Source organism: Triticum aestivum, chromosome 4A (genome assembly GCF_018294505.1).
Source record: "Triticum aestivum cultivar Chinese Spring chromosome 4A, IWGSC CS RefSeq v2.1, whole genome shotgun sequence".
Classification (NCBI taxonomy): Eukaryota; Viridiplantae; Streptophyta; class Magnoliopsida; order Poales; family Poaceae; genus Triticum; species Triticum aestivum.
Genome location: NC_057803.1, coordinates 34,235,221 through 34,260,733, shown reverse-complemented (window position 1 = coordinate 34,260,733; position 25,513 = coordinate 34,235,221). Strand labels below are relative to the sequence as shown.

The 25,513-nt window shown below is 41.4% G+C and overlaps 1 protein-coding gene, 1 long non-coding RNA gene, 26 other non-coding genes and 7 pseudogenes across 28 annotated transcripts; 1 reads left to right on the top strand and 34 right to left on the bottom strand.

The window, feature by feature from the left end:
• Positions 1-6,972: 6,972 nt before the first annotated feature.
• On the bottom strand, positions 6,973-7,057 carry LOC123089016 (small nucleolar RNA U36a). Its single transcript, XR_006442211.1, has one exon. It is a non-coding gene; the product is annotated as a small nucleolar RNA U36a (small nucleolar RNA).
• A 44-nt stretch (positions 7,058-7,101) lies between these two features.
• On the bottom strand, positions 7,102-18,682 carry LOC123084942 (uncharacterized). Its single transcript, XR_006439467.1, has 2 exons — positions 18,584-18,682; positions 7,102-17,533 (listed from the first exon to the last, which is right to left on the bottom strand). It is a non-coding gene; the product is annotated as an uncharacterized lncRNA (long non-coding RNA).
• LOC123088871 (uncharacterized) lies at positions 7,851-7,946 on the bottom strand (annotated as a pseudogene).
• On the bottom strand, positions 8,167-8,287 carry LOC123088709 (small nucleolar RNA SNORD14). Its single transcript, XR_006442019.1, has one exon. It is a non-coding gene; the product is annotated as a small nucleolar RNA SNORD14 (small nucleolar RNA).
• LOC123088999 (small nucleolar RNA Z107/R87) lies at positions 9,297-9,400 on the bottom strand. Its single transcript, XR_006442196.1, has one exon. It is a non-coding gene; the product is annotated as a small nucleolar RNA Z107/R87 (small nucleolar RNA).
• On the bottom strand, positions 9,489-9,575 carry LOC123089012 (small nucleolar RNA U31b). The gene has a single exon (XR_006442207.1). It is a non-coding gene; the product is annotated as a small nucleolar RNA U31b (small nucleolar RNA).
• LOC123088983 (small nucleolar RNA Z43) lies at positions 9,899-9,994 on the bottom strand. Its single transcript, XR_006442183.1, has one exon. It is a non-coding gene; the product is annotated as a small nucleolar RNA Z43 (small nucleolar RNA).
• Positions 10,100-10,194, bottom strand: LOC123088921 (small nucleolar RNA snR60/Z15/Z230/Z193/J17). Its single transcript, XR_006442175.1, has one exon. It is a non-coding gene; the product is annotated as a small nucleolar RNA snR60/Z15/Z230/Z193/J17 (small nucleolar RNA).
• LOC123089011 (small nucleolar RNA snoR8a) lies at positions 10,627-10,712 on the bottom strand. The gene has a single exon (XR_006442206.1). It is a non-coding gene; the product is annotated as a small nucleolar RNA snoR8a (small nucleolar RNA).
• On the bottom strand, positions 10,881-10,977 carry LOC123088995 (small nucleolar RNA Z101). The gene has a single exon (XR_006442193.1). It is a non-coding gene; the product is annotated as a small nucleolar RNA Z101 (small nucleolar RNA).
• LOC123088996 (small nucleolar RNA Z102/R77) lies at positions 11,349-11,435 on the bottom strand. Its single transcript, XR_006442194.1, has one exon. It is a non-coding gene; the product is annotated as a small nucleolar RNA Z102/R77 (small nucleolar RNA).
• LOC123088992 (small nucleolar RNA Z101) lies at positions 11,481-11,574 on the bottom strand. Its single transcript, XR_006442191.1, has one exon. It is a non-coding gene; the product is annotated as a small nucleolar RNA Z101 (small nucleolar RNA).
• On the bottom strand, positions 11,636-11,716 carry LOC123088998 (uncharacterized; annotated as a pseudogene).
• Positions 11,761-11,858, bottom strand: LOC123088994 (small nucleolar RNA Z101). Its single transcript, XR_006442192.1, has one exon. It is a non-coding gene; the product is annotated as a small nucleolar RNA Z101 (small nucleolar RNA).
• Positions 12,115-12,202, bottom strand: LOC123088997 (small nucleolar RNA Z102/R77). The gene has a single exon (XR_006442195.1). It is a non-coding gene; the product is annotated as a small nucleolar RNA Z102/R77 (small nucleolar RNA).
• LOC123088897 (small nucleolar RNA Z278) lies at positions 12,507-12,621 on the bottom strand. Its single transcript, XR_006442154.1, has one exon. It is a non-coding gene; the product is annotated as a small nucleolar RNA Z278 (small nucleolar RNA).
• Positions 12,759-12,853, bottom strand: LOC123088882 (small nucleolar RNA Z223). The gene has a single exon (XR_006442144.1). It is a non-coding gene; the product is annotated as a small nucleolar RNA Z223 (small nucleolar RNA).
• Positions 13,026-13,121, bottom strand: LOC123088872 (uncharacterized; annotated as a pseudogene).
• On the bottom strand, positions 13,536-13,635 carry LOC123088894 (small nucleolar RNA Z103). The gene has a single exon (XR_006442153.1). It is a non-coding gene; the product is annotated as a small nucleolar RNA Z103 (small nucleolar RNA).
• LOC123088909 (small nucleolar RNA R64/Z200 family) lies at positions 13,831-13,923 on the bottom strand. The gene has a single exon (XR_006442163.1). It is a non-coding gene; the product is annotated as a small nucleolar RNA R64/Z200 family (small nucleolar RNA).
• On the bottom strand, positions 14,350-14,441 carry LOC123088908 (small nucleolar RNA R64/Z200 family). Its single transcript, XR_006442162.1, has one exon. It is a non-coding gene; the product is annotated as a small nucleolar RNA R64/Z200 family (small nucleolar RNA).
• On the bottom strand, positions 14,659-14,732 carry LOC123088896 (uncharacterized; annotated as a pseudogene).
• Positions 14,930-15,024, bottom strand: LOC123088907 (small nucleolar RNA R64/Z200 family). The gene has a single exon (XR_006442161.1). It is a non-coding gene; the product is annotated as a small nucleolar RNA R64/Z200 family (small nucleolar RNA).
• LOC123088895 (uncharacterized) lies at positions 15,233-15,306 on the bottom strand (annotated as a pseudogene).
• LOC123088884 (small nucleolar RNA Z223) lies at positions 15,626-15,721 on the bottom strand. Its single transcript, XR_006442146.1, has one exon. It is a non-coding gene; the product is annotated as a small nucleolar RNA Z223 (small nucleolar RNA).
• On the bottom strand, positions 15,774-15,857 carry LOC123089017 (small nucleolar RNA U36a). Its single transcript, XR_006442212.1, has one exon. It is a non-coding gene; the product is annotated as a small nucleolar RNA U36a (small nucleolar RNA).
• Positions 15,898-15,981, bottom strand: LOC123088910 (small nucleolar RNA R16). Its single transcript, XR_006442164.1, has one exon. It is a non-coding gene; the product is annotated as a small nucleolar RNA R16 (small nucleolar RNA).
• LOC123089033 (small nucleolar RNA snoR136) lies at positions 16,354-16,507 on the bottom strand. Its single transcript, XR_006442224.1, has one exon. It is a non-coding gene; the product is annotated as a small nucleolar RNA snoR136 (small nucleolar RNA).
• Positions 16,560-16,655, bottom strand: LOC123088873 (uncharacterized; annotated as a pseudogene).
• On the bottom strand, positions 17,387-17,495 carry LOC123088898 (uncharacterized; annotated as a pseudogene).
• Positions 17,620-17,716, bottom strand: LOC123088883 (small nucleolar RNA Z223). Its single transcript, XR_006442145.1, has one exon. It is a non-coding gene; the product is annotated as a small nucleolar RNA Z223 (small nucleolar RNA).
• On the bottom strand, positions 17,761-17,845 carry LOC123089015 (small nucleolar RNA U36a). Its single transcript, XR_006442210.1, has one exon. It is a non-coding gene; the product is annotated as a small nucleolar RNA U36a (small nucleolar RNA).
• Positions 17,917-18,000, bottom strand: LOC123088911 (small nucleolar RNA R16). The gene has a single exon (XR_006442165.1). It is a non-coding gene; the product is annotated as a small nucleolar RNA R16 (small nucleolar RNA).
• On the bottom strand, positions 18,072-18,159 carry LOC123088912 (small nucleolar RNA R16). Its single transcript, XR_006442166.1, has one exon. It is a non-coding gene; the product is annotated as a small nucleolar RNA R16 (small nucleolar RNA).
• Positions 18,683-18,967: 285 nt separating the features above from the next.
• On the top strand, positions 18,968-24,488 carry LOC123084941 (J domain-containing protein required for chloroplast accumulation response 1). The gene is made up of 9 exons (XM_044506485.1): positions 18,968-19,488; positions 20,266-20,870; positions 21,039-21,349; positions 21,508-21,622; positions 21,871-21,956; positions 22,694-22,753; positions 22,844-22,921; positions 23,245-23,421; positions 24,088-24,488. Exons 1-9 carry the CDS (start codon positions 19,052-19,054, stop codon positions 24,124-24,126), a joined length of 1,908 nt encoding a protein of 635 aa, XP_044362420.1. The 5' UTR covers positions 18,968-19,051; the 3' UTR covers positions 24,127-24,488.
• Positions 24,489-25,513: the final 1,025 nt, after the last annotated feature.

Below are 25,513 nucleotides of genomic sequence, written 5' to 3'. Positions count from 1 at the left end.
CAGGTGGCAGGAAAACGGAGGAAGCTCCAAGGAAGAAGGAGGGGATAAAAGGAGACGTGTACGTGATGATTCCACCCAAACCTTTCCAACGCGGACCCCCTCTTAATAGTACGGCTTTCCTACGACTGAAATCCACCAAAAAGAAACGTAGAAAAGACGCCGTCTTCGTCAGTCTTCGAGGGGCACCCAATCGTCTTGTGCCTAGCAAAGAAGTGTCTGGAATACTCATGGCACACGATTAGTCCGCAAATGCGTTGTCATCAATCACCAAAACACTTAGGGATAAATATGTCCTTACAACTGGGCTTCTAACTATGATGATTAGAGGAACTAGGTCTAGCTCTAATTAGTCAACTAGCACCAAATAGAACAAGCACTAGATGAACTAGAGGAGGCTCCTAAACTTGTCTGTTCAATTGTGGTCAATGCCTCAAGTATATATAGGTTAGATGGGGAGGGAGAGGCAGCCACCGAGGGAAATTCCCTCCTTTGGGCGCCGGCCAAGAGGGGAAGAGTTGGACTCCTCCCCTAGTAGGATTTCCCTCCACACACACACACACACACAAGGAAGGGGGGGCACCTCCACTTGGGGCCCTTGTGACCCAAGTTGTCTTCCACCTCTTGGCCTTTTAAGACCCGTTGATATTTAATTAAATATAAAGCCTTCTAATAATTATTAGACCATTTTACATATAGTTTAACATCGCCGGAGACATTTTAATTATCAGGAATACCTGGTATTGCCTGATAAACTTTGAAACCATTCCGTTGACCCCGAACCGCTTCCGGTTCCTCTCGGAACTATTCCAAATATTAACAAAACTATTTGACAAAAAAGTCCTCAATACTCTCGTCCTACTAACACTCAGCAAATCGTGATTACCTGAAGTTTGTGACCCCGTAGGTTCGGTAAATCATAGACATGAACAAAAACCCTTCGTTCAATGACCTATAGTGGAATCATGGATGTCCATATCGATCCCTAGGATTACACGAATGACATACGAGTGAACCTTTGGTTATCATGTGATACTCCCTTTGCTTTGAGATACTTTACAAAACCCATGATGCATCAGTATCCTCCTGAGTCATGCACATGCTCACTATACCGTTGATCTCGTTGTCGGTTTTGTTTTTCTTTCTCGTTGAAGTGTTCTGGCATCCCCGTGACGTAGTCACATGTGTCTGGCCAGACGATGATGGATGTCATCATACCAGGAGGGCCTTAAGAATATCTCTCCATCGTTGGAGGAGGAAATCCCACTCTTGAGCTATCTAGTCTCTTGTCAAACTTTCCGATAAATCCGTAAGTTGTCGTTATGATCACCGTGTTACTGGTGACGTTTGAGCAACCCCAAAGTCCACTGTATGGTAGGAAGTGACTAGGATACTCTCATGGCCCGAGGAACTAAATCACATGCTAACACTCCGTGTTATAACAATTGATTTTAGACAATATTATCTCAAAGTATAACAAACAAGATTGGGGTGATTCAGTATGATCGTTCTTCTAACGTCATACTCTCAATGTTGTTTTAGGACTATTGTTACACTTAACGACATCCTAAGATCCGTAAAACATGATCACCAATAAGACTTGAGCCAATCTCAGAGGCAAGACAAGGGATCTATTCTTTTACCATTTATCATTTCACACGTGCATATGAGTTTTCCATTGAAACGCATATTCCAGTATCACACCAGTTATAGCATGAAACATAAACTCTTAGTATGAATATGGAAATATAATAATACAATATTATTGCCTGTAGAGCATATTTCCAACAATGAACCTACCCAGAAAGTAGAAACACGTGCATATAACTTTTTTTTCTATAGCCCTTGATTGTAGTGTGCCCTTGCAAGTTTGGACCAAACTAACCTCAAATCGAATTGCTGGAGGAGTTACTCCCGCGATAGCATGCACATGGGGCGTGGGTCACATGCGATGGAGGTTGGGCTTTCTCGTCCAAAGTACAACGACTAGCACATCCATTGGTATTAGAGCCATAGTCTATGCGCATTATAATAAGGAACGGAGGGAGTACACGACTTTCACCATTAACATATAGCAAAGTGCATCGATTGAACTTGTATAAATGACACTGTCATATTTGTCTTGCAAAATAATTCTAGTTCATATGACTTAATACTAATTTTGTAGGTATGCAATAAGTAGAAATAATAGTCAAAGTTGTGTGATGAAGACCAAAAAAAGTCAAGCACGCCTTATATTTTGAGAAGGAGGGAGTGTATTTATTTAGAATGCAATTTTAGGCTCGAAGCTACAATTTACAAGGACGCCACGCAATTGGAAATAACAAAGCCCCTTTAAGAAATAATTTCCAATTCTTTAGCTAATGAATACTAGCTTGATAAAAAGTAACTTTATGTTGCAGTTTGTAATGCAGTAAATGGTTTTAATCTCGTCTTGTTAAACCCACATAAGTTCACCACAAAAAAAATCCACCAACAACAAACTAAACCAAAATTAACAACCATCCAACAAAAATATTTAAATTTCTAGGATTTATGTTACTTTGCGCGAAAGGTTGCACTATAATTCTCAATTGCCGTGTTGAAAACGACAAATTGGCAATGGCCTGAACCCTAATATTTGGAAGGAAATGTGACTTTGCATGTCACCACAATTTTATTATATTCGTGCCAAATAATCCACCCTTCAATTTCACCATGCCAATAACTCTCTCTCAGAAAAAAAAACATGGTTAAGGCAAGTTTGACTTTTTAATCTGTTGGTACTGATGTAACCACAGTTTGATCCCACCATTCAACATTTAGCACATTGCGAATTGCAACATTAAGGAAAAAAAACAGAAGAGTGGCTGCCGAGGAGGCGGGAATGCAAGCTGCAGAACTGACGCAGACACGCCCTAATTAAAAACTTAGTTGGCGTGCCGAAGCGTTTCATTTGTCTTGTTATTACCTGTGGCGCAGAGAATCTGGCTCACGTGATGCCCTCCGCAGTTCCATGCTTCCTTTCAGCTGGATTCATGCAAAGGCAGCTTGCATTGCATTGCATTCCCTAGTGCCACCAGTCGCACCGGCTTATCCATAGCCGGTCGTGTGGTTTGGTCTTCGGCGATCGGCTGACTGAGTCATCAACTGACAGGGAGCACAATTTCGTGTGTTTCCAAGTCCAAACTGAAGCCTTCGCCGCACTAGAGGTGACGAGCTTCCCTGCGAGACATCGTTTGAGGCTGGTCCATCGACCATCTGCTCCATGCAGCTTACTCGCATTCAGTGAATTGTGGTAATGGTACCTCCCATCTCTGCCTCGCCGTGGTTAATAGTGGTACCTACCACCACGATCCGGATTGCCTCGCCGGCAAATCGTCAACATCCCCGCAGGCGATTTTCTAAATCCAAAGGGCTCCCGCGCCAATGGCCATTCAACCCCTTGCATTCACCGCACGTACTGTACGTACTGGTTTGCTACTTCAATCGTGTCCTGGATCTTGCTCCGTAGCTGTACCGAAAGATGGGATCCGGCAAATGGGTGGACAAAATTTCCGACCCGAACACACACATGGCTGCGCAGACGTCTCACGGTGAAAACAATGGGGCCGGTCGATCATTGATGCACGAGTGCGTCATAGAGTGGTGCACGCAAGTCCGGGAGATGAGATTGCTTCCTGCAGCGCAACAGGCGCGGCGTCTGCATCTGCACGCATGTCCCGGGGCCCGGGCAGTAGAGCGAGTGGCCATGGCCCGGCGCGGCGCGAGCGTAGTACTCCTCTACGTGCGGGCAGCGCGGCTGCGGGTCTGCGACGGATGGATTTGATCGGAGCAGGTGGCAGCGGCGCCCGTGCGCGCGCGCGCGCTGACCTGTCCCGGGGCGCTTGTCCGCGCTCGCTTGTCGCGCGCGGGCGGTGCTCCAAGTGGACGCGGCGGGGGAGAGGACAGCTTCCGGCCGGGCCAGTGGGTGGGTCACCCCCGGGCCCTGGGGTTGGTTCGTGACGATGGTACGCCGGGTGACCGGGTCACCGTCCGGAGCTCCGGATTCCGAGTCCAGGCTGCCGCGGGAGAACCGCCGTGCGTTTGCATGAACCGCACTGCACAAATGCTTTCTCTATTATGGCGTAGTATGCCTGAGAAATTTAGAATTTCGCGCGCAGCTGTCGAGTACCGGTCGAGATCAGTCCTCGGGTCAACTTGCAAGCAGGGGAGCTGGGAAGTGGATCCTCTAACATTAAGAAGGAAAGTCACCTAAGCTACAATGCAATCTAGTGCAAAACAAAGAAGGAAAGTCAGAGGCATTGTAGCAAATAATGTAATTATCTACTGTAGCAGGTTATGTGCATGGTTACTGTTCATGTAAATAAATTTAAAATTAATTTTATTGCATCATAATTTTGTTTATATGTATTTTTTGTAAATGTATACCATAGATTTGTAATTTGCAAATTAATTTAAGTCATTTTAGCTTTAATCATATGAATGTGAAGGAGGAAAGTTAGAGAATTGTAGCTTAGGTGACTTTTCTTCTTGATGTTAGAGGATCCACTTCCGGGGAGCTGGTGGGTGACCAAACCAACTACAGTGACAAGCTATTATTCTGGGAAAGCGGGGGATGGTTTTTTGGACATGATATGATTATTTTTGCCAAGTTTTATGTACCGGGTTCCATGTACCTAGGTATTGAGAGAGCAACTAGTTAACGAGCGCTCCTTCGGGAGCCTCACAACGATCAGCACCATTTGACGCACTCTCATCCATTCAGCACGTGCCGTGCTCTGGACGCTTCCTCCAGATTTTATTTTTAAAAATTTTCCGCACGCGTTTTTGGCTTTTTAGCGGTTTTTTTACGGGTTTTTTCAACGTTTTGGTTTTCCCTTGGTCTTCCTTAGCTTTTCGATAAAAAAAAATTTGGAAAAAATTTTACGCAAAGAAACGCGTTTTTTTTTTCTTTCATGAAAAGTCACGGTTTTTCTTCTGCGAGAGACACTATTGTGCTTTAGCGAGAGTCACGGCCGTGCCTTTCGGAAACGAAAAAACGCGTTTTTTCTTTTTTTCTTTCTTACGCGAGAGTCACGGTTGTGCTTTCGTGAGAGTCACGGCCGTGCCTCTCGAAAAGGGAAAAACAAAACGTGTTTTCTATTTTTTTCGCGAGAGTCACGGCCGTGCCTTTCGGAAACGAAAAAACGCGTTTTTTCTTTTTTTCTTTCTTACGCGAGAGTCACGGTTGTGCTTTCGTGAGAGTCACGGCCGTGCCTCTCGAAAAGGGAAAAACAAAACGTGTTTTCTATTTTTTTCGCGAGAGTCACGGTTTTGCTTCTGTGAGAGGCATGGTTTTGCTTTAGCGAGAGTCACGACTGTGCCTCTCGGAAAGAAAAAAAAACGCATTTTCTGTTTTTTTTTCTTCCGCGAGAGTCACGGCCGTGCCTCTTGGAAAGGGAAAAAAATACGCGTTTTCTGTTTTTTTCCTTCCGCGAGAGTCACGGTTTTGCTTTCGCGAGAGGCACGGGCGTGCCTCTTTCGCAAAGGGAAAAAACACGTTTTCGTTTTTTTTTTCTTTCACGAGAGTCACAGTTTTGCTTCCACGAAAGGCACGATTGCGATTTCGCGAGAGGCACGGGCGTGCCTCTTTCGGAAAGAGAAAAAAACCATGCTCCTGGATTCGTTTTTTTGCCTGGTTTTTTTCGTCCCATTTTTTCATGAAAAAATGTTCGTTAAACCTATCAACATTGTATCTAGTTTTGAAGATCTCGATGCGAGGAATCCAATGGTAAAAACGGTTTGAGATTTGGACGCATGTTTTAAAAGATAAAATGTTTTGAATAAACAGATCTACGAAAAAAGAGAAAACTTTGAGGTTGCGATAAGTGGCACGCTGCATATGCGCCACTTGTCGTGACCTGAGAAGGTGGAGTGTTCTTTGCGACGAATACTCCTTAATTAGTGATTTTGAGGTATTGATCTTGACATGTTTTTTTTTGGCCAAATAATAATATCATGTCTATGTTGAACCTTCAAAAAAAATGTCTATGTGTTGAAAAACCAGAAAACAATCATGCACATAGGTGTTGGTTAGAAATTTACTCATGCGAGTTTTCGTAAAATAACATGACCATTTATGACCTGAGTAAAAGAGGAGAGAAGATAATAGCGTAGCTTTACATGTTAAAACTTAAATAGTAGCATTCTCAGTGTATTAGTTTCAAACAACTCGCAGGTCATCATATTAGAGCATGTCCACCTCGCTCGGATAGAGAAAAGCAACCCAATCGGACCGCGCATGCTCAACCCAAACGTCTGGGCTAACCACCTTCACCACCTGTGAAGGCCTTGCTCGTCCTCCTTGATCTCCGCCTTATTATTCTCGAGGACAAAGCGACGGGACATAATGGTCACCTTCGGCCCAATGAACTTCACTAGTACTGCCGTCTGTCAACTTGAAATTCGATGGCACGGCCGAACGCCGCGATAGACAGACAGTCCCTTCACGCGTTTTCGACGCTATCTGATGGTGCGGCACGACAATGCGGAGGAAATCAACTGCGGCACATCTACAGAATGTTTGGTTTGCAGGACTGGATTTTTTGTTTTTGAGAACAACCCTCAGGGCATCTCCAACGCTGGCTCACAAATTGGCTTCGACATCCATCCATGGACACGAGGGACCAGTCCACTAACACTGATGATACAATGCATATCCGACTAGTGATCAACAAAACTATGCATATCCAACTAGTAATCAACTTACTTGCTCAGTGATTTATGCACCACTAGTCCACCATGTGATGAGATGAAGTGATCGCAATACTTCAAGACAGCCTCTTGGATGGTGTACCATCGATGGTTGAGAGTAGGGCACCAAATGTGTGACTGTTGGCCCAAAATGCTGTGCTCTTTTGCTCAGTGCAGATCGGATCGAGGCTAGTGGTGCATAAATAAAATCACCGTCATATCAAACCAGAAGATAAAATAAAATCTTCAGTAATATTTGTATGGCGCATATTAAGAAATTCAACCATGTTTTCCCTTGTCCGTAATGAATTAATCAGAAGCACGGGTAAGATTCAAACCACCGCCATAAATCAAATAGAAACCACGGAAGAGTCAAACAAACACATGGCATTGTACAACGGTTGCGCAGATAAGCACTTCGTTCAGATTATAAGCAGAGTTCTGTAAACATACCAAACTTCAAAGGGAACCAGCTACTTCATATTTTACATCATTTGACACCTTTGCACAGCAAGATTAATGAATTCACAAGGGAAAAAAAAGGAGACATGGAATTTTTCATTGAGCGTCCCCGTCAGACCTCAGTCGAGCAAAAAACTGGAGATACAAGGATCACTCCTCCCTCTACTATCACCACACCATCAGCCTCGGGACCTTCCTTCTCTGCCACCACGGTCGATCCATGCTTAGACTACAAGGACTGGCTCTATTTTTCCGAACCTACCTTCTTGTAAAGAGGCGTGGTTTCCTGGTTTCATAAATCAAACTTCCATATCCTTGTTGCGCTTCTCCAGAGTTGTGGTTTGAATTGTTCAAATAAGGCCAGGGCACTTCCAGAACGGCGGTTCGTTTGTCAGTTATAACAACTTGGAATGAGAAATAGAAGCTAAGCCATAGTTTGACATTTACATGCTTTTAACATCCCATCCCATCGTACTGCATGTTTGTTGTTATGATTCAGTCAAATTCATCAAAAGAGAAAGCAATACAGTTCCTTCATCTATTCACGTCAGAAGTTCTGCGCTGGACTGCGGTTGCTTTCTGCTTACTATCTTCTCATTGCCCGGGAACCATAGATATTAGTTTACAGGCTTGAATACCATTAATAGAAGCAAGACAGCAAAGATCCAAAATACAAAGACAACTCAGTCCCTTAGATGTTCTTTGACCATGCGATCATTTCCGCAGGAGTCATTACAGGTCTGTAACTGTAAAATTGGCTCATCACAGTTGTCAAAATCAGAGCACCAAGTATCAATGTTTTTAAGAAAATTTCAACATTGAAGGCTTAAGGGCCTTAAGAGATTCAAAGGAAGGATCTAGCAATATTAGCTCTCAAATATGGTAGGGCAAAAACTTTTGGCAGCAACTGTCAACATTTGCGCAATGCAAAAAAACAAGGAATTTAGACAACAAACCAAAATAGAAACAATGATAACAATGGGGATGTTAACAAGGCTCAGACATCCAAGGAAGGAATTAGCAGCATTAGCTCTCAAGCCTGGCTGGGCGAAAGCTCTTAGGCGGCAATTGCGAATGTTTTGAGAAACAAGCCTTAAATTTATCATCAGTGCCATATCATTTCCCCAGTTGATGAAATCATATTGCATAATAAGCATGAAACAAAGACATCAACCGATCAATCAAAGGTCAAAAGGAATCCCCTCAGGGACCAACTTAAATAACACAATAACCTGAATCAAACCAGATGCAAACAGAGATTCCAGTAAAGAGCAAACCCAGAGGAGGACACTATCAGTAACGATTAGTGGCTGCTGTTTACAACATAGAAAAGCAAAAGACCTGAGCTGTTTTAAACCTCAGAAAGCAGCAAAAATATCATCATCTGGATATAATGGTAATTGCATTCTGTATCCAATTTGGAAGACAAGATTGGCCAACGGTTGTTGTGGTTAAAAAATTAAAGGTCTATAATCAGAATGTAAATGCTTTCACAGGAGAAATAAGCACTGTGGCAGAAAGTGTCCAAAGATTGTATTCAAGGTTTCATCCACGGACACTTAACGAAATAAACAAAAAGCTGATGGGTTCAGATGCCAAGATTCAAGGTTTCATCCACTGACAACTACTACCTCCGCCCGGGTTTATTAGGCCCCCTTTCATTTTGGGTTCAACTTTGACCATGTATTTAACTAAAAATATATAAAGTTTATGCTACAAAAAGTATATTATTGAATTTGTATTTGAAAGAGGTTTCATATGGTATACTTTTTGTGACATGTATTTTATATTTTATTAGTTAAAATTCATGGTCAAACTTTGGCTCAAAATGAAAGGGGGCCTAATAAACCCGGCCGGAGGGAGTACAAAGATTAGAACTATGCATCAATAACTCCTAACAATGCAAACAGATACTGTAGACTGGAAGGTAAGAAGAAGCAAATGATCAATAACAGCCAAGAGAGATTGTTCGAAGATACAGAGTTGTCGTCAATGCTTTCAGAAGAGGGAGCTTATTATCCTCATCGCAACTACATCCCCCAAAAGAAAAAAAGAAAATCAAACACAAAAGATACATTGAGATAAAAGAACAATGAACCACAGAAAAACAAAATCAGGTATCAGATGGCTCGGTTCAGCGGGGTAATCGGCATAACAATCAACTCCGGAGAGAAAATCTGTGATTAGGTCTGTTGAGCTTGAATATTTGCAAATCGTCACTGCCATCACCAAAGAAAAAGAACCAAGTCTGCAAAGAAAAATCAACCAACTAGAGAAGATGACTAACAGAGCGCATATATGATATCACCATCTACAAGTCAGATTCAGAAGTATGTCAATCAGCACAGATCCAGCAATGCAGACCCTAAGACTGGAGCGACAAATATGAAATCATCATCCTCAAACTGGTTTGGAAAATCATTGCAAGCATCAAAGTATCTGTTGTGCATTCGTAATCAAAGTTTAAAGTGATATGAAGAAACTAATCCCAAAAAGATAATTTAGAAAATTAGTGAACAGATCACAACAACAAGAGAAGATATCTCAAAAGCAAACAAATAGGAACTCATTGAAAACGTGGCAACTGTTAATCACATCTGGAAGATCATATTTATTGTACAAAAATTCAACATATTTAATAAGCAGATAAAATTGCTTCTCTATTTAGTTTAGTTTAATCATCATAAGCTAAATACAAAAAAATTTAACATGAAAACCCAAGATAGTACTCAGAATATGGGTGGTGATATAGCAGGATGGTCGGCAAGGCAAGTAAATGCCATTTACAACGAACGAGACCAAATATCAATCTTCACTGTCCTCTAAGGAATCTATACATCTACACCATAATAATGTAGGGTTCTACATGTAAATGCAAAAAAGACGAAAAAACTATTGTTTGATTCTCCTGAAAAGGGTGAGGATGAAAGGTCATCAGATAGGAGCGAAAGACTATTTTCTGTTCAAGTAATCACGATTTGATCATATGAACTATGCACTTGTGATCATCATTCGACCTGGGCAAACCACTGAATCAACAGGAAAACCAAAACGAATTAACAGAAAAAAACACAGAAGAATTCCAGGATTCATGATGCCTAAGAAGGAAGTCAGTAGGTTATGTAATCATTAGTGATTTCATTGAGAAAAGTTCACGCTAATCATTAGCAGCATCACACAACATCAGAACACATCAAATAAAACTGCAGATAAAAAAATGAATAAGATTGGCCTCATAGAGAAGATTAGATCGCTCCACATGACAAGAATTCAGACATATGCTTGTCTATAAATTAGTTTAATCCTCGGCACAGACAAACAAAAAGACTATGGAATCAGAGTATGGTGGTGATATATGACAGAATTCTTATAAACATTAGTTTGGAGTACAAGCACAAAACAATCTCAGGACGAATAACCACAAAAAGGAAGAATCTAATGAAACCATATTGTTGGTGCTCTGATTCTATGGGTGTATAGGAGTCGTTCACAGGGACCTCCCATCAGTATGAGGAATGTTTTATAATCACTGCACCAGCAAAGGTTCAACTTAAATCAGTACCACAAGAACTTGAATTAAACTAGATAAAAGGGCATCACAAATTACAGAAGCACATAGGATAAACTGGAATTTGGGGGCAAGCATAACCCAAGATCGATCTAGACATATAAAGGAAACACAAAGGAAGAACACAGCGTAAGTGAGCTTGATGCATCAGATCTCCAAGGTGAAAAGGGTGTGACATCACAGAAATGCCTCAGACGCAAATTACCCATAAAACTTGTGTCCATCATTCGCATCAATAATACTCCTCCCAGAAACAGCAAACAACTTGATAAAACAAGATTTCAAAAGAACATCAAGAAAAGAAAGAGATGATGATCAGACTCGGTTCAGTATTTAGGCCATCATGCGGGTCAATCAAGAAATTAATCATTCATCATCTCACTTCCACAGATTGAATTAGAAAATTAATAGATGATATTACTCTACATAGAACAAACAACCGCAAATATGACAAGGCAAGGCAACAGAGCTCCAAAAATTGAGTATTAAGTGAGTCAAACAACGGGCAAACTTTTTTTAAAGGGAAGGGAGAGGTAGACTGTCCCTTTCGTTTCATTTTGAAGGCAAGTGACTTCGCAAACTGCTCGATTTTTTCTAGGAAGCAAGAAGATGATCAGATTCGGTTCAGTACTTTAGGCCATCATATCAGCCGATCAAACCAATAGGGAAATTAATCTCATTCATCATCTCATCTCATTAAAACAAAAAACAAATATTATTTTGAACGCAAAAGGGAGGCAGGATGCATCAGATCTCCAAGGTGAAAGAGTGACATCAAAGAAATGCCTCAGACACAAATTACCCATAAACTCGTGTTTCCACATTTGCATCAACAACAGGCGTTCAAACAACAAAGAAGAAATTCTTAAAATTGAAAGAACAAAACTCAGTAGAGAATGATCAGATAGAGCTAATACATGATTCAATGGACATCATACCGTCCATCAATAAAATTATTTAATCCTCATTTCACCCACGAGAATCAAATTAGGGAAAAACAAAGGGTGAGAATATTATACAGGATGCATCAGATCTCCAAGGTGAAAAGAGTGTAATATCACAGAGATGCCTCAGACGCAAATTACCCATAAAACTTCTGTCTCATCATTTGCATCAACAATGCTCACCGAAGAATGACAGATGGGCAAAGAATGACAGCTCTTGCAACACAGCTCAGGGTTTTAGATAATAATCTCATAATCTGATATATGCCTATTAAATTAGAAACTAATCTATTGAATAAATTATACTCCCTCCGTAAACTAATATAAGAGTGTTTAGAATACTAAAGTAGTGACCTAAACACTCTTATATTAGTTTACAGAGGGAGTAATACTGTACGAAGAACAAAGTCAAGTAAAATGTCAAAAAGAGTGAGGTCAGATTTGGTTCAGTATTGAGGCCATCATATCGGCCAATCAAACCAATAGGGAAATTAATCTCATTCATCATCTATCTCTCATTGATTAAACCAAAAATTAAATATGTTTTAACTCAGCCTCAGAGATAGCTAAACGCAATCACATCTACATTTACATTTTACAAGAAGCTACATCACCGCAATGGCACAAAACAAGTCAATATGAGAAAACATCTAAGAAGACAATTACAAGAAACTACATCAGAGATACTAGGCATATAGACTCAGCAAATCAGACAAACTTGTGAGAGGATAGTTAAACTCAGCAATGATGTTAGTTTTATCAGTTAAAAAAACAGAGGTCAACTTGAAAACCGCAAGAAAAGTTCGATGTGATCATCAAGAACCTCAGACTTGCCGGTGGATGTCATGTGGATACAGCACCTCCAGGTAGGTTCATCCTGTAAACAGGATCCTGGAGCCATATGCACCTCTAAATGTTGGGCATAACATCATCGGGATTTCAGACAATTTTAAGAACAAATTACAAGCTCCTAATTTAGATCAAGAACACATGGAAGATACACAGGTTTAACAGAAACATTAATCATGATTTTCCAGGTATCACCGCTGGGAAGACACAGCTTTTGTCAATTGCAATGGCTCAGATCAATATAACAGGTTTTTCAGTCATGAATTCTCAGAAGCAGAACTGGCATGTTTGCTGAAAATGTTTATCACCACCACCATATCAAACCAGAAAATACGGAGATTAGTTTACAGGCACAAAAATTGTTAAGAGAAGCAATCAAAACAAACACAGCAATATCTAAACTACTGGCAGGAAAGATGCCTGGTGCATGTAGCTCCCGCTTGCAGGGTCCGGGGGGTCCGACCACTGGCAGCAAAGATTCAACATAAAAAGACAACTCAGCCCCTTAGATGTTCTTTGACCATGCGATCATTTCCGCAGGAGTCATTACAGGTCTGTAACTGTAAAATGGGCTCATCACGGTTGTCACAATCAAAACGCCAAGAGAGTATCAACAGGGATTTTGTGTGTGTGACATGTACATGTATGTAAAAGCCGCCAGTGCCCGGGGAGAGAACTCGGAGGGCACACAAGAGGGGCGAACTCAGGATACAACAGGGTGATGTTGCTTCAAGGGAACGAGTCCATTGGGAACCGATCAGACTCAAGAGACTGATCATCCCAATGACCAGATGACGAAGCACAAACAAATCACAAGTTGAGACCAGATGACGAAGCACCCAAAATTCAGAGTAAATGTAACCCTATAATTCAAATGCCTTGGAACCCTCTGGTGTATTACATGGGCGCCCAGTAGTCGAATTTGGGGGAAAGGATCCCCATTCAACTTCTAAGAAATGAAAATCCAAAAAGGAATATTAAATAGAATGAAACAAAGCAAGGTGGATCATACTTTTGGATTTGAATCCTCTAAACAAAAATTACAGTTGCACACAGTATAATCATATAGTCCATAATTTGGGAAAGGGACCTCACAACCAAAAATTTTCTGAGGAGCAGTGCTACATGTAGCTTCATATATGTGAAACAATAATATGTACATCAATTTTTTGTTATTTTCGTCAATTGTGCAAACTCTACTTTATTGCAGGGCGTATGAAAGTCCTTCCATCAATACAAATTGCAAAAGCAACCACAGTAGCAAGGACACAGTAACAAAACATTACAGATGGTATTTAATTGCTGAGTCATATGATATGACTTCTCATTGAAGCCAGAGGCATCTCTGAAGTCTGACATGCGAAAATTCATAATTAATCATAGCAATGCCACAAAACTAGGCAAATACAAGAAAACATCTAAAAAGACAATTACAAGAAAAATGGATGAACGAAGATGCACTTGCAGAGGGATCAGAAGGAAATTAAAGATGGTTATCAGTCACTGGACATCAGAAACACAGACCAACTTTTCTTCATCATATCCCACAAAGATATACTTTTGCACACAAAACACAAGAGAGAGAAAAAAGAAATTTGGCAAAAGTAATCATCAGAGACTTAAATACTCCCTCCGTTCGAAATACAAGTCTTTCTAGAGATTCCAATATGGACTAAATACGGCAAAATATGTCTATATACATCCGTATGTAGTCCATTTTGAAATCCCTTAAAAGACTTATATTTAGGAACAGAGGGAGTACTAAGAATCATGGTTGCAAGGGTGAGGCAGTCCCGAAACATTACAAATGGTATTTCATTGCTCAGTCATATGAAATTACTCTCATTGACACCAAAGGCATCTCTGAAGTCTGACATGCGAAAATTCATAATTCATCAATGCAATGCAACAAAACTAGGCAAATACAAGAAAACATCTAAAAAGACAATTACAAGAAAAACGGATGAACGAAGATGCACTTGCACGAGGAATCAGAAGGAAATTAAAGATGGTTATCAGTCACTGGACATCAGAAACACAGAACAACTTTTCTTCATCACACCCAATGAAGAAAAACTATTCGTAACAAAAAACAATAGAGAAAATAAGAAAATTTGGCGAAGTGATCATCAGAGACTTAAATACTAAGAATCAGATCATGGATCATATTGTTGCAGTATTCTCTCATCATTTGATACACAAAGACTTAGTATTATCAGAAACACGGGCCAACTTTTCATCACATCCGACAAAAGATCCACTTTTGGAAAGAAAACACGAGACAAAAAAAACATAACTTTGGCAAAGTGATCATCAGAGACTTAAATACTAAGAATCACGGTTGCAAGGAACAAGGACAAGGGTGAGGCAGTCCTGAAACATTACAGATGGTATTTCATTGCTCAGTAATATGAAATGACTTTTCTCATTGACGCCAGAGGCATCTCTGAAGTCTGACATGCGAAAATTCACAGTTCATCAACGCAATGCCACAAAACTAGGCAAATACAAGAAAACATCTAAAAAGACAATAAAAAAATGGATGAACAAAGATGCACTTGCACGAGGGATCAGAAGGAAATTAAAGATGGTTATCAGTCACAGGACATCAGAAACACGGACCAACTTTTCTTCATCACACCCCATGAGGATCAACTTTTAGAAAAAAGAACAAGAGAGAATTTTTTTTTGGCAAAGTGATCATCAGAGACTTAAATACTAAGAATCAGATCATGGATCATATTGTTGCAGTATTCTCTCATCATTTGATACACAGAGGCTTAATTTTATCACTTAAAAAGAATAAGTCGTCACTGGGATAGTACACAGGATCCTGGAGCCATCTGCACCTCCAGATGTTGGGCATAGCATCACTGGCATTTCAGAAAAAATTAGGATCAACAAGAACACATGCAAGATACAAAGGTTTAACAGCTATATTAATCATGAATTTCTAGATATCACCACTGGGATAGTGCACATCAAAATTGTTTTTGTAAACCATCTCTCTGATTAGGTTCAAATAACTTCCCAAAACAACTGCACCATTAGAATGTTCCAGTTATTTCCGTACACAGCTTTTATCAATTGCAATGGGTCAAGATCAATATAACAGGTTTGTCAGTCATGAATTCTCAGAAGCAGAACTGGCATGTTTGCTGAAAGTGTTTTTCGTCACCACCATATCAAACCAGAAAACACAAATCTAAAGAGCGCAAAAATAAGAATTAACATTCTTATGGCTCATATTAAGAAATTCAACCATATTTCCCCTTGTACTTCATGAATTAATCAGAAACACAGGTATGATGGCATCAACGCAGCTAACCTCTTCAAAAACTGGGTTGAAAGTTGAAACTGATGGGTGGCATCAGATAATAAGCGGAGTTTTGTAAACATATCAAAGATTCAGTGTTTAGCATACCATATTTCACATCATTTGCCACCCTTGATTTGCACAGGAAGATAAATAAATTCACAAGGGGAAAAAAGAAGAGAAGAGGCCAGCAGAGCCAACTTTTGTAAACATATCAAGGCTCAATTTTTTTGAGAAAACATCTGAAACAGGAAATTTTGGTTAGACCATTTGACTACAGAGCAACGGGAAACAGTGCAGAGGGTTGGTAAGTAAACCACCCCACCCTCCATTATCACCACACCTCTTTCCTCTGGACCTTCCTCCACCACCACCATGTAGTCCATTCTCTGGATAGGCTGCTTTTGTCAAACGCTTTGTTTGTCGTTCCAATTTATATCTGTTGAGAGTTGTTCAAATTGGAAGACAATACAAAGTTCAATCAAATTCATCAAAAGAGATATCAATATAATTCCTCAACGTTCAATCACATCACAAGAAATTCCACACTGGATAGCGAGAGGAACGTTTGCTTTCTGCTCAACATTTTCTCATTGTCCAAGAACCATATGGATTAGTTTACATACAAGCACAAATACAGTGAAGAAAAGCAGATAGAAAATAAGGCAGCAACATCTAAACTGCTGACAGCAAAGATCCAAAATTCAAAGACAACTCAGTCCCTTAGATGTTCTTTGACCATGCGATCATTTCCACAGGAGTCATTACAGGTCTGTAACTGTAAAATTGGCTCATCACGGTTGTCAAAATCAAAATACCAAGAAAGTATGTTGACGGGCATATGTGCATGTATGTAAGAGCCGCTGTTGCCCTGGGAGAAAAAACTCAGAGGGCACACAAGAGGGGCGAACCAAGGATACAACAGGATACTTTTGCTTCAAGGGAACGAGTCCAGTGGGAACCGATCAGACTCAAGAGACTGATCATCCCAATGACCAGATGATGAAGCACAAACAGATCGCAAGTTCATGATCTATTGGTGATTTCCTGGGTGTTGGGAGAAATCAATGCCTGAAGGCACCCCAATAGAGGTTCTTGTATTCAGCATGTTAGGAGATATGCTAACCATAGGTGGATCATTTATCATTGTTGTGATCCAACTTAGCTTTACCACAAATGATGATAGAGCTGCTAAATCTAAATATTACAAAGTAAAATTAAAATAAATCGTTGAGTGTTTAAGATTTTGTTGAAGGCAAATAAGACTGATATTCTGAACAGACAAACGTCAGAGTTTGTTTCTTCAGATATCTTGCAGCAGGTTCTGCTGCCAAGATGATTAAGGCAGGGAATGTATGAGCAAATCCCGTGCCATTATTTAACTCCCGTCTCATAGAATCAAGAGACAAAGCTGATTTCAGCCTCTTCCGCAAACCAGAGATATTTGTGAGAGGATAGTTAAACTCAACTTGTTTTCAGTTCAAAAATAGCAGAACTCAAATTGAGAACAGCAACAAAAGTCTCATCTGAAATTCAGACTTTCCCATCAATGTCATGTGGATACAGCGCCTCCAGGTAGGTTCATCCTGTAAACAGGATCCTAGAGCCATCTGCACCTCCAAATGTTGGGCACAGCATCATCGGCAATTCAGATGTTTCACAACAAATCACATGCCACTAATCCTGATTCAGAATGCAAGGAACAGGCTAAGGTAATCAATCATTAATTTTCAGTTATCAATAATAGGAAAACAAAAAAAATTGAACTGCAACGGCTCAGATATTGTATTAACAGGTTTTTCAGTCATGAATTGTCAGAAGCAGAACTGGCATGTTTGCTGAAAGTGTTTATCATCACAGCCATGTTCAAATCAGAAAACACAAATCTAAAGAAGGACTTTATATTTTTATGGCTCATATTAAGAAATTCAACCATGTTTTCCCTTGTACTTCATGAATTAATCAGAAGCGCGGGTAAGATTCAAATCACTGCCATCAATCAAACAAAATTCACAACAGAGTTAAACAAAAACACAGCAGTTTTGTAAAGTGGGTTCAAACTGATGGGTGGCATCAGATAATAAGCGGAGTTTTGTAAACATATCAAAGATTCAGTGTTTAGCATATCATGTTTTACATCACTTGCCACCCTTGATTTGCACACAAAGATTGGTAAATTTGCAAGGAAAAAAACTAAGGTGACAAATACAGCGTTTTAATGCAAGGCATCAGATAATAAGCGGAGATTATTAGTCCACACGTGGAATTTTCCATTGAGAGTGTAGGATATCTGTTCATCACTTGCCAGCACGGAGAAACAAAAGAACTCGAAAACTATGCTTAAACAAAAATTCTCGGTTAGTCTATTTGACCCAAGAGCAATGGCAAACGCTGCTAAGGGTTGGTAAGTAAACCATCTCACTATCCGCGCCGGCTCCGCCCCCATTAGATCCGAGCCCAATAAAAAAACTGAACTCCGTCTAAGAGGATGAATATGAGCCGAGCGCAAGCATGAACAGAAAAAAAAAAGATCAGAACCCTAGTGTTTTCTCTCGGATGCCAACCACAAGGGCTGGCACGGATGACGCAGACATATCAACATGGCATCAGTTCAGACCGCCCGTCTGCTTGTACTCTCGTCATCGAGAAAGATTTCGGAACAGAGACCATCTGATCTGATGATTCTAATCCATCTAATCCCACGACAAAAACTCAGAAGCAACACGAACGTACCACATCTATCTACAGAGAAGAAACGAGGCGGAAGCGCAGAGAGGAGCGGCTCCGCCCTTCGATGGGAGGCGGCGGGGGCGGGGGCGGGGGCGATGGCTGTCCGGCTGGGAGGAAAGCGGCTATATAGAGGAGGAGGGAGGTTAGGTTTCGGTGGCAACGGAAATAAACCTTAATATGGGCCTTCGGCCGAAACTTCATTAACTGGGCTGGGAGGTAAGAGAAGCCCATCGCCAGAACTGGGCCGATCGCGACCCGCCAGCCCGCAAAAACGACGCGAGTGAAATCTCAGGCGGCCGTCGCAACGGACAACCCAGTCCGGCCCACCGACGCCGACGTGGAGGGTCCGACGTCCGAGCGAGCGAAAACCGCAGCCATGCGAAGCTCCCAGTCCCAGCGACGCTCCCCGCCACAAACCCCCGCCACCTGCTCGGCCGCTCCCCGCTGCCACACCCGCACGCGTCCGTCGCCATGGCCGGCGCCCCGCGCAGGTCCGACGTCGACTTCGCCGACGTCTTCGGCGGCCCGCCCCGCCGCTCGTCGGGGAGCGACCGCGGGCGCCGCTCCTCGCTCGACTCGCCCTCCGGCTCCGGCTCCGGCTCCGGCGCCGCGTCCAGGGCGCGGAGCGGGGCCGAGGAGAGGCCCGCCTTCGGGGACCGCACCAGCTCCGGCTTCGCGTCGAGGGAGCGGCGGAGCGGCGGCGAGAGCGGGCCCGGGGAGAGGCCCGTCTTCGGGGACCGCACCAGCTCCGAGCGGAGGCAGCTCGGCCAGGAGTTCTACAAGGATATCTTCCCGGGGGCCGAGCCGCCGGCGTCGCCCAGGCCGGGCGGCGCCTCCGGCGATCGGGACGTGTTCGGCGCGCCCACGTCGCCCGGCGGGTCCACCAGCCGCCTGCTGTCGCGGTCCAGGTATTTGGTTCAGTTAGTGCTCTGCGAGATTTTCATACTGAACTACTGAACTGATATATCGGTGCCGATTGTTCTTGCCGATTATAGATACTGTCACGCTGAGAAATGCGACATTGTATACCGTTTATTTCTCTAGTGTGGAATTTAAACAAAGAAATGATAGAGCATTTGGACATGACCCTATTATCTAGCTACTCCAAATTGACTGCACTGTTTTGGGGTGACACTGAAGATATTGGCCATCTCCTGGTTGGCTGCGCCGATCAGGGAGTTATATGATCGTTTCTGATGGACTGGTTGGGTTATACTCATCGGGCGCCCTCCCTTCACTCAGTGTTCAAGGATTGGTGGATGCAGCCAGAGAGTGGTTTGATAAGGTGTGCAGGCATGGTATCGACAGTTTCGTCATTCTGATGTCATGACGTAAGGAAGGAAACAATACCTTCAACGATGTGGCTGCGCCGCTGTCCCGCGTCATCCAAATGATCAAAGATCATTTCATCCTATGGAGCACGGCTGGGGCGAGTGGATTGGGCTATCTGCTTTGATTCGTGGCCATAGTGCAGTTTTTCTTTTCTTTTTGCTCAGAGCCGTTATTCTCTATTTTAATTGATTTGTTCGAATATGCTATATTTAATGATTGATGTCCATTTCCCCTGCATTATCTTGTAAATAACCACTATCTGATTACACCTTGTGAAATTTCACTCCACATAGGAATGCACAGAACTACATATCATGCTTTATTTTTATTTTACTTATATCTGCTTCTTGCAGCTTCTCCATGAAGTTCACCAGAGGTGTGGACAGTTCAGTGCCTACTTCTCCATCCCGGCATATATCCAGCAGAAATGATGATGACACATCTTATGGTTACAGTGTTCCAGCTTCACCGAATTCATCCACGAATAGTTCTCTTGCCCAGGGGGTATCCCAGCAAGATTCGAAGAAGAATCCCTTTTCGTGGCATCGATATCCCTTCCTATCCCGGTTCCGTTCAAGTGGAGATAAGAAGGACACCTCTCAACATGTTAACTCTATGGACAGTGAATGTGAAGGGACTCCTATTAGCTCAGCAAGCTTCATCAGCAGTGACAAGTTCCATTTTTCATTCTATAAGTGGAGAGGGAAAGGAGCTTTGTTGATGTTGCCAGCTAGTGTGCAAGAAAAAGATGGAAATATTATTGGGGTTAGAAGCTTCCCTCAAGTAGTTGTGCAAGGCATTGACCTAATTGATGAGGAAGAAAGCATGTCAACCGCCACGCCTGCATCAAAAAGTCAGACCGACTATGAAGATTACAAACACAGTATAAACTCAACAACCAAGGAGGAATCTTCAGTGTTTGATGAGTACCTGCAGGGTGATAAATCCAAAGAAGCAGGTATCCTTTTATTTAGAACGCTGCTCGCATGTCATTAAGTATGTAGTCTGTCAGCTTATGTAACTTCTGTACCAGTAAACGGCATGCCTCTTTTCTAGGACAGTAATATAAACTGTTTTCGTGTCGTTTTGATGTAACTTTATTGAAGCTGGTGTTCTCTCTCTTCAGGAACAAAGAAGAGTATCAATAATGCAAAGAGCAATGTATCAGCAGGGAGCCCCAGAACTCAAAGTTCACGTCCACCTTCAGGAGAGAAAAGTCGTGGTAGCAGAGTGCTAAAAGATTTCATCAAAATCTTCAGTCCTGAGGTTTCACCAAAGCGAAAAGTGGCAGTTGAGGCTCAAGATCAGTCCAGTGGAAAAAGTGGAAGCAAAGGTGGAGTTGAAGATAAATTTAGCATCTCGGATTTGGAGACTGGTGAGGATATTAAGACGGATAAAACAAACAATCAGAATGCATTTTCCCCTGCGGCTGCTCAAGTAAGTCAAATCTGGGTATATTTCCTGGATACTTTGTTGAATGCTGATCAAGCTCTGAATTATCAATGTGTGATATTTTCCTTTGTACTATCTTTAAACAATAAGCAGTTTGACATTACATAGATACACCAGTTAGATTAACCTTTACTTTCATTCAGATGAGAGACGTACAAGGTAGGATGGAGAAACCCGTCCTTACAGTCGATGATGAAATGCTCACAAGAACAGGCAAACTCTCTGGAAAGGAAGATGTTAAACCTCCATCTTCTGATAGTAAGTATACCTGAATGAATTAATGAATCAAACCTGTGAATTGTTTTTGCTTTCTAGAAATAACTTTAATTGGTTAAACCATTGGTTGTTTTTTCAATAATCCTGCAGCCCATAAATCCCACATAGTTCTTTCTAGTCTCTGGATGTCCTCTGTAACATTTTTGGGGCTTGCAATACTCAGTATGGTGTCGCTAGCGTAATCTCCAAGAACTCATCTGTGATGTATTTCTTCTTGTTGTGTTTCCTAGAGTCGTTCCATGTTGAAACAGAGGAAAAGGTGCGTGACACAACAAGTCGTGAGGAAAGTCACATGGAAAATCTTGAAGAATGTGTGGTACGTGCAAAGTCTTTCTGTTATTCAAAATATGAATTATTCTAGCCTTGTAGGTATAAGAAAATACAATTGTTATTGTTGGTTTGTATACTGAGCAGCCATGCTAACCCTGCTTGCTATAATCGGTATATAAACTCCAAGGACCCTGAGAGTTGAAATTCCATCATTGGACTGGTATATAGTATTACTGCTGTTCTGCTAAGCAAGCTGACCATGTCAGTTTAGAGCCAGTTAATTTGCTAACCTACACGTCTTATAACAAGACACTGTCAAAGGTTGAGACACAAGCCCATGACAACTTGGAATTGGCCAGTTCTTGCTCTTCTTCAGAGCCATGTTGACTGTTTCAACGTTTTAAACTTTCTCACTTTTAACAGGTCCTGTTATGAACCATTATGCCTATCCGCAAACAACACGTACACTGACCATAACCATTTACATCCTCATCTCAGAATGACATGGCATGGATAGCCCTTTCTTTTTGCGAATAATGGCATGGATAGGCCTAACTGTAACACCCAAATATTTCTGATTTAACTTATGGTAATGCTGTTCAGTTAAAGCTGGCTACCTAAGTGTTACATTTAGACATGAGTAGTTTGTCATAAATTTTGGAGACCAGACTAATAAAAGTGTGTGCCTCTAACAAAAGATAAGTATGAAAGCTGTTCAGCCCATTAGATGTTTTCTCTAACCTTTCTTTTTTATGTTTTGCCGTCTCTTATTTTACAAACCAGGTTGAGCATTTGGATGAAGATCAGATTCTTCAGGATGACAATGAAAAGGAACAAATAAAGGTACCACGCGGAATAGAGTTCACAACTTGTTGCTTCTTTCCCATGTACTTCCTGTTCTATTTCTTAGCTCTATTGCTTGTTGCAATGTAGATATCTCAATCCAAAATCCGGGAGTGGTCAAAGGGAAAAGAAGGAAATATTCGGTCATTGCTTTCTACACTGCAATATGTAAGTGCAAGAGCATCGTTTGCATGTAATCTCATAGTGTATGCTATCTCTGAATTCCCCAGGGCAATGTTTCACATCCACATTTGCAATTTTTTGTTGACTCGTCTTCTGCACTAACCTATTATTAAAATAAATTACTATCTTCTTCCTACTTTATTGGCACATTAGAAGGTCAATGCCAAGTTATATACATAAAGAAAGATATCTCTTGAACAGGTGTTGTTTTTGTTAAACGAAGCTTTCCTCCCTTTTTTCTCTTTAGAGTATGACATGATGATACCAGGGTTATGCTTCTTTTTTTTTAACTTCATGTGCTTCTGTAGGTTCTCTGGCCTGAGAGTGGATGGAAACCAGTTCCATTGGTTAACATAATTGAAGGAGCAGCGGTTAAGAAAGCTTATCAGAAGGCGTTGTTATGTCTTCATCCAGATAAGTTGCAACAGCGAGGAGCTGCCATGCATCAAAAGTATATAGCAGAAAAGGTTTTTGAGATTCTACAGGTAGCATGGATTATCCCAAATGCCTTCATGTAAAAGTAAAATAAATAACGTTATGGATTGACTAGAAGTTCACAACAAATGGCTAAGTTACTTCAGGGTAATTGCTCTATACCATTTTTAATATCATTTTTTAGGGTGAAACTCTATGCTTGCCTGATTAGAAATGGTGATAGCTAGTTTGGTATGAGCAGGTGGAGTTCACAGCAGGTGGTTAACTTTTGTCAGGGCACTAGTTGTATACCAATTTTTTCCCTTTTTTTGTGAAACGCTATACGAGCTCGATTAGAGGTTGGGATAGCTAGTTTGGTATGTTGTTTACAAGCAAAACTGACAGTGGAGGGCAAAAGTGATATTATGCAATTCTGCTCCACTGTCGTCGCCTTTTACGTACTACTCCAATCTGATTTCACTCAAATCTGTTGGTGGTTTTAAAAATCATCTCTAAACCATCTCAAAATCATTTGAAGTTAAGTATCAAACCTGTGTGAACGTTTTGCAGGTATTATTCACTCTTATGTGCTGTAGTATTCATTTCTAGTTGATTTTGTACAAAATAATACCTTCTGTGATGGCTGCGACCATTTCTCATGCTGATTCATTGTTGTGAAGAAAAACAGTTTCAATTAACCAAAATAATTTATGTGATCCCCCCTTTTGTTTCTGCAGGAGGCATGGAAGGAATTCAATTCAGTCACTTTTGGATAGTCTTTCGTAGCTTCTTTTGTTCAGCATGTCTACACTATTTGCGATGGTGCCAAAATGGACGTAAATAATCTTATCTACGATAATGTGTAGACATGGCACAAGGACATCTTTTAAGCTGGCAAACTGCGCCTTTTGAACTTGTTTTGGTGTAAATGCAAGTGTGAATCTGGAGAACCGACCAATGCTGCCCTTTGCCAAAAAAAAAGACTTAGAGGTTAAACTGTGTTTGGTTCTGGTGTATTTTGATGATTGAAATTCTCCATATGCTATGCCTATGTACCTGAAGCCTGGTCCTTGCTTGATTACTGAGTCTTGAAATGTTGAAATTTCGAGCGTGAATGCAGATTCTATTTGTTCACGGATTTCACCGGAATCTTATGCATTGCCAGATCCAACACAAGAACAAAATAACCTGACAAATTAAGCATGTAATGTAATACACATCTTTAAAACAATAAATGTTGATTAGAGGCTGCTGAGATGAGCAAACAGACCACCATAAAGGATGGCATGTGGTGTGATGACATTCAGGCCCCCACATCCGGTAATCTAGCGAAAATCGATGGCCGGGCATGATTTGTGGAGGCATCACCACCCTAGTGCCTCAGCTCTCCAATTATGCAAAAAGTAATCAGGCCACCGCATCTGAATTCTCCTGGGCAACGGGGGTTGCACCCTAGCGGACCCCATCTCAACATTGTCTTTCTTCAAATCTCACTTCTCTTTCTTCTACCTTTCCCCTCCACCCGACTTCTCCCTCTCATTTTTCAACCTGTCTCTTGCAGAAGAGACTTTGACACCTGCGAGGCGCCCACTTTAACACCACGCTGGCATCCGAACCTGGCTGGACGATGGAGCACTAGGTCTGGGGCGACGCGTATTACATGCCCTCAAGTAAGGGCATCTCCAACAGTCTGTATGTTAGCTTGTTGGTAAAATATGTCATGTCATCAACCAGCACCTTGACATAAAACAACTTCAATGGGTTGTATCTAGTTTGCTCAATAGCATGTGAGATAATAAATAAGGTGCTCTCTCATTCTACATTGGAGCTTGTATAAAGGGTGTTGGTTCATATACATACAACCTTCCTCTCTTCCTCATTTATTGTATGACACATCATCAAAAATCATATGTGGCAAAGTCTATCAACAACTATCTTACAACCATTGAAGATGCCCTAACGCCGAGACCAGATCCGTATTTGGCCGTCGTGATGAGTTGCACTTATGCCTAGGCAAATGTATAGCCCTGATGTAATTGTTTAAGTATCACCAGGGAATTAAACAAATTCACCCAATGCAACCTCTTCCTCATTCTCATCATCAACACACTGCACCCTATGCAATATCAGACTTGATGTCATTTGAATTTTGAATCGCCAGAT

Bases quoted from the DNA above. Each gene is read 5' to 3' on its own strand.
- LOC123084941 (XM_044506485.1), top strand. From the start codon at position 19,052: ATGGCCGGCGCCCCGCGCAGGTCCGACGTCGACTTCGCCGACGTCTTC. The intron at 21,350-21,507 runs GTAAGTCAAATC...ACTTTCATTCAG, and splicing joins TTTCCCCTGCGGCTGCTCAA to ATGAGAGACGTACAAGGTAG. The intron at 21,957-22,693 runs GTACGTGCAAAG...TTTACAAACCAG, and splicing joins AAAATCTTGAAGAATGTGTG to GTTGAGCATTTGGATGAAGA.